At 43.3% G+C, this 2,429-nt stretch overlaps 1 pseudogene across 1 annotated transcript; it reads left to right on the top strand.

Annotated features, from left to right (window-relative positions):
• Nucleotides 1-1,136: 1,136 nt before the first annotated feature.
• Nucleotides 1,137-2,407, top strand: TEOVI_000171200:pseudogene (annotated as a pseudogene). The gene is given in 2 exon segments: nucleotides 1,137-2,102; nucleotides 2,105-2,407. Coding segments are annotated over 2 exon segments (1,269 nt in total).
• The last annotated feature ends 22 nt before the right edge of the window (nucleotides 2,408-2,429 follow it).

Genomic DNA, 2,429 nt, shown 5'->3' with positions numbered 1-2,429 from the left:
AAAGTAGTATTTCGCTACAATAAATCGGAGAGATAAAGTAGATCTAACACAATCATCTGATGCTTGCATAAAATTATGTGACAAAACCCCCAAATAGCAGTAAATTTGTAATGTTTAGCAACAAGCAAAAGAACACCTGAAAATAATAAAGAAATATAATCTCTATTGCACCACAAGGTATAGAAACGGTGATATTTACTGGCATTAATACACCGAGTTTCATTTCCAGAGTTACTATATAAAAAAAGAATATCATGTTTTATAGACTTAACTATACAAAGGTGTTAAAAGCGTTCGTATATATCTGAGTTGGTGAATTCGAAACAAGGTAACTTAACAATACTGGTGGATCCAATCTAGCAGTCAGAGCCCACTAAGGTCCAGATTTTTCTCATAAGCATTCAATTCCATTAGAGCTTTTTCTATAGTTAATTGACAAAGAATTCGATAGGAGTGCAACCGTGTGGAGAAAAAAACATCGTTTAGATTGCAATCTAAAGGTGAAAAGCACACGACAATAAAGCCAAAAATTGGAGAAAACAAACCACTTAAGGAAATAAAGCGGACTCCAGCTTATCGATAGAGACTTTTCCACGAATAGAATCGCCATTGACTGAGGAGCTTTTAAGAAAGCACAGAGAAAAAACTATAAAGTAGGCAAGATAATCTCACAACGACAGGAAAGCAGAAAAGGAAGCGTGTTTCATGTGAAAATGAGTTTACCTATACTGAGGTTTGCACTGTGCATTGCTTATCGTGCACTAGCGGTGTGCAAAATAATACCAGAAGTGGAAGCATACGCATACACAGAAGCCGCAGCGAGGATGTTTCGTACGTCCTAAAGTAAGAATTAGCAGCGAACGGTACGAAAGTAGTAAGCTAGCACAGCCAGGAATAATAGGAGTATTTTCTTTTGTTAAATTTTGCAGTGGCAGAAATGTAAAAAAATTCCGTAACTGACTAGTAGTGATTGTTCTTAGGTGTGAAACGAGACGTGCAAATCCGAAAAAAGCAGAATTCCAAAAATCCTTAATAACCACTTTCCACCTTCTTACCACACCCTTAACAAACACAACCCACAGCAAGAGGGCAAAACAGACAGAGAAGATAATCATAACTATATGAATTATTTTTGTATAGGTGTTCTGATTGCTTTTGCTACAGCAGCAGCCAGGGCCGGAACTGTCCAAAACGGCCAAAACACCGAAGTTTTCGGAGCCTTATGCGAGCTAGCGCGCTTGTTACAAAACGCACCAGATGTTCCAGAGGCGCTCACAACCAAAACAGGAGACTACAAAGAGATAATCAAGCGTAATATGAGCGTCGCAGACAGCTCATAGAAACAGTTATTTGCTGACAGCAAAACACCAAACAAATGGGCGAAAGAGAAGCCGAAAAAAGGCGCAGCACAGGCGTACTGGGACAAAATGTGGGATGACTGGACCGAAGCCATTATGAGCCTCGAGGACACTCATGGCAAGCCAAAAGCCACCGAAAAGCACTACTCGCAACTATCACCCGCCCAACTTCAGGCCGCCAAAGCTGAACTAGCCGTGATATCCGACACAGCAGTTGAGTTAGCCACAATAGCGGCAACAGCTGAACCGGCAAGCAGACTAAAAAAAACGACAAATATCGCCGCGGAGATGAAAAAACTCTTTCTCGGTGATGCTGCAGCCACTCTTACAAGCGTCACAAACGACCAGATCTTCGGTACTTCGGCAAGTTCCATCAGCTCAAGAGACAATGCCTGTACCACAACGGCACCAAATGGAAAAATTAAGACGCTGCTGGCGGCAATGAGCTGTGTATGCCAAGGCGAAACGAACGGCGAAGTTGACAAAATTTGCTTCAAGGGCCAAACAGCTGCCAATGTTTGGGAAGACAATGGCGCACCGTATCAGAACGCCGCCAGGGAGATCGCAGAGAAATGCACAACAGACGCTCACAAACAGAAAACTACATACCAAGCGATACGAAAAGCACTGGCAGAAGTAGCACGGCTCGTCACAACCAAATCCGGCAGCACATACCTCGGAGTGTTCCAAACAAACTGCAACGGACAACAAAACAACGGCAGGTGCATCAAATGGCAAAACAAAAAACCCACGAAATATTTGCGGACCCGGATACGCCATGGTTCAAAGACATGGAGGAGCTCGCAGAAGCCCTAGAAGCACGAGAAAAACACAACAACCTCGTCAAAGAGCAAAGTAAACAATTGACCGTTCTGGTGGCACGCGCCAGAGCTCTAGAAAACCCACGCAGCTTTGCGGCAGAAATAGCACAAACAGCGCAAACAAAGGCCGGTAGCCAAGGAAAAGCGGAACAAAATAAGGTGTATACCTGCGCCACCCATACCGCGAACTCGACCTGCACAAAAAATAACTGCAAATTGGAAGGGAAATCGGAAACAGATGGAACATGCA

This window comes from Trypanosoma equiperdum, assembly GCF_001457755.1.
Source record: "Trypanosoma equiperdum strain OVI genome assembly, contig: ctg_404, whole genome shotgun sequence".
Lineage (NCBI taxonomy): Eukaryota > Euglenozoa > Kinetoplastea > Trypanosomatida > Trypanosomatidae > Trypanosoma > Trypanosoma equiperdum.
This window is presented reverse-complemented; position numbering and strand designations above follow the sequence as displayed.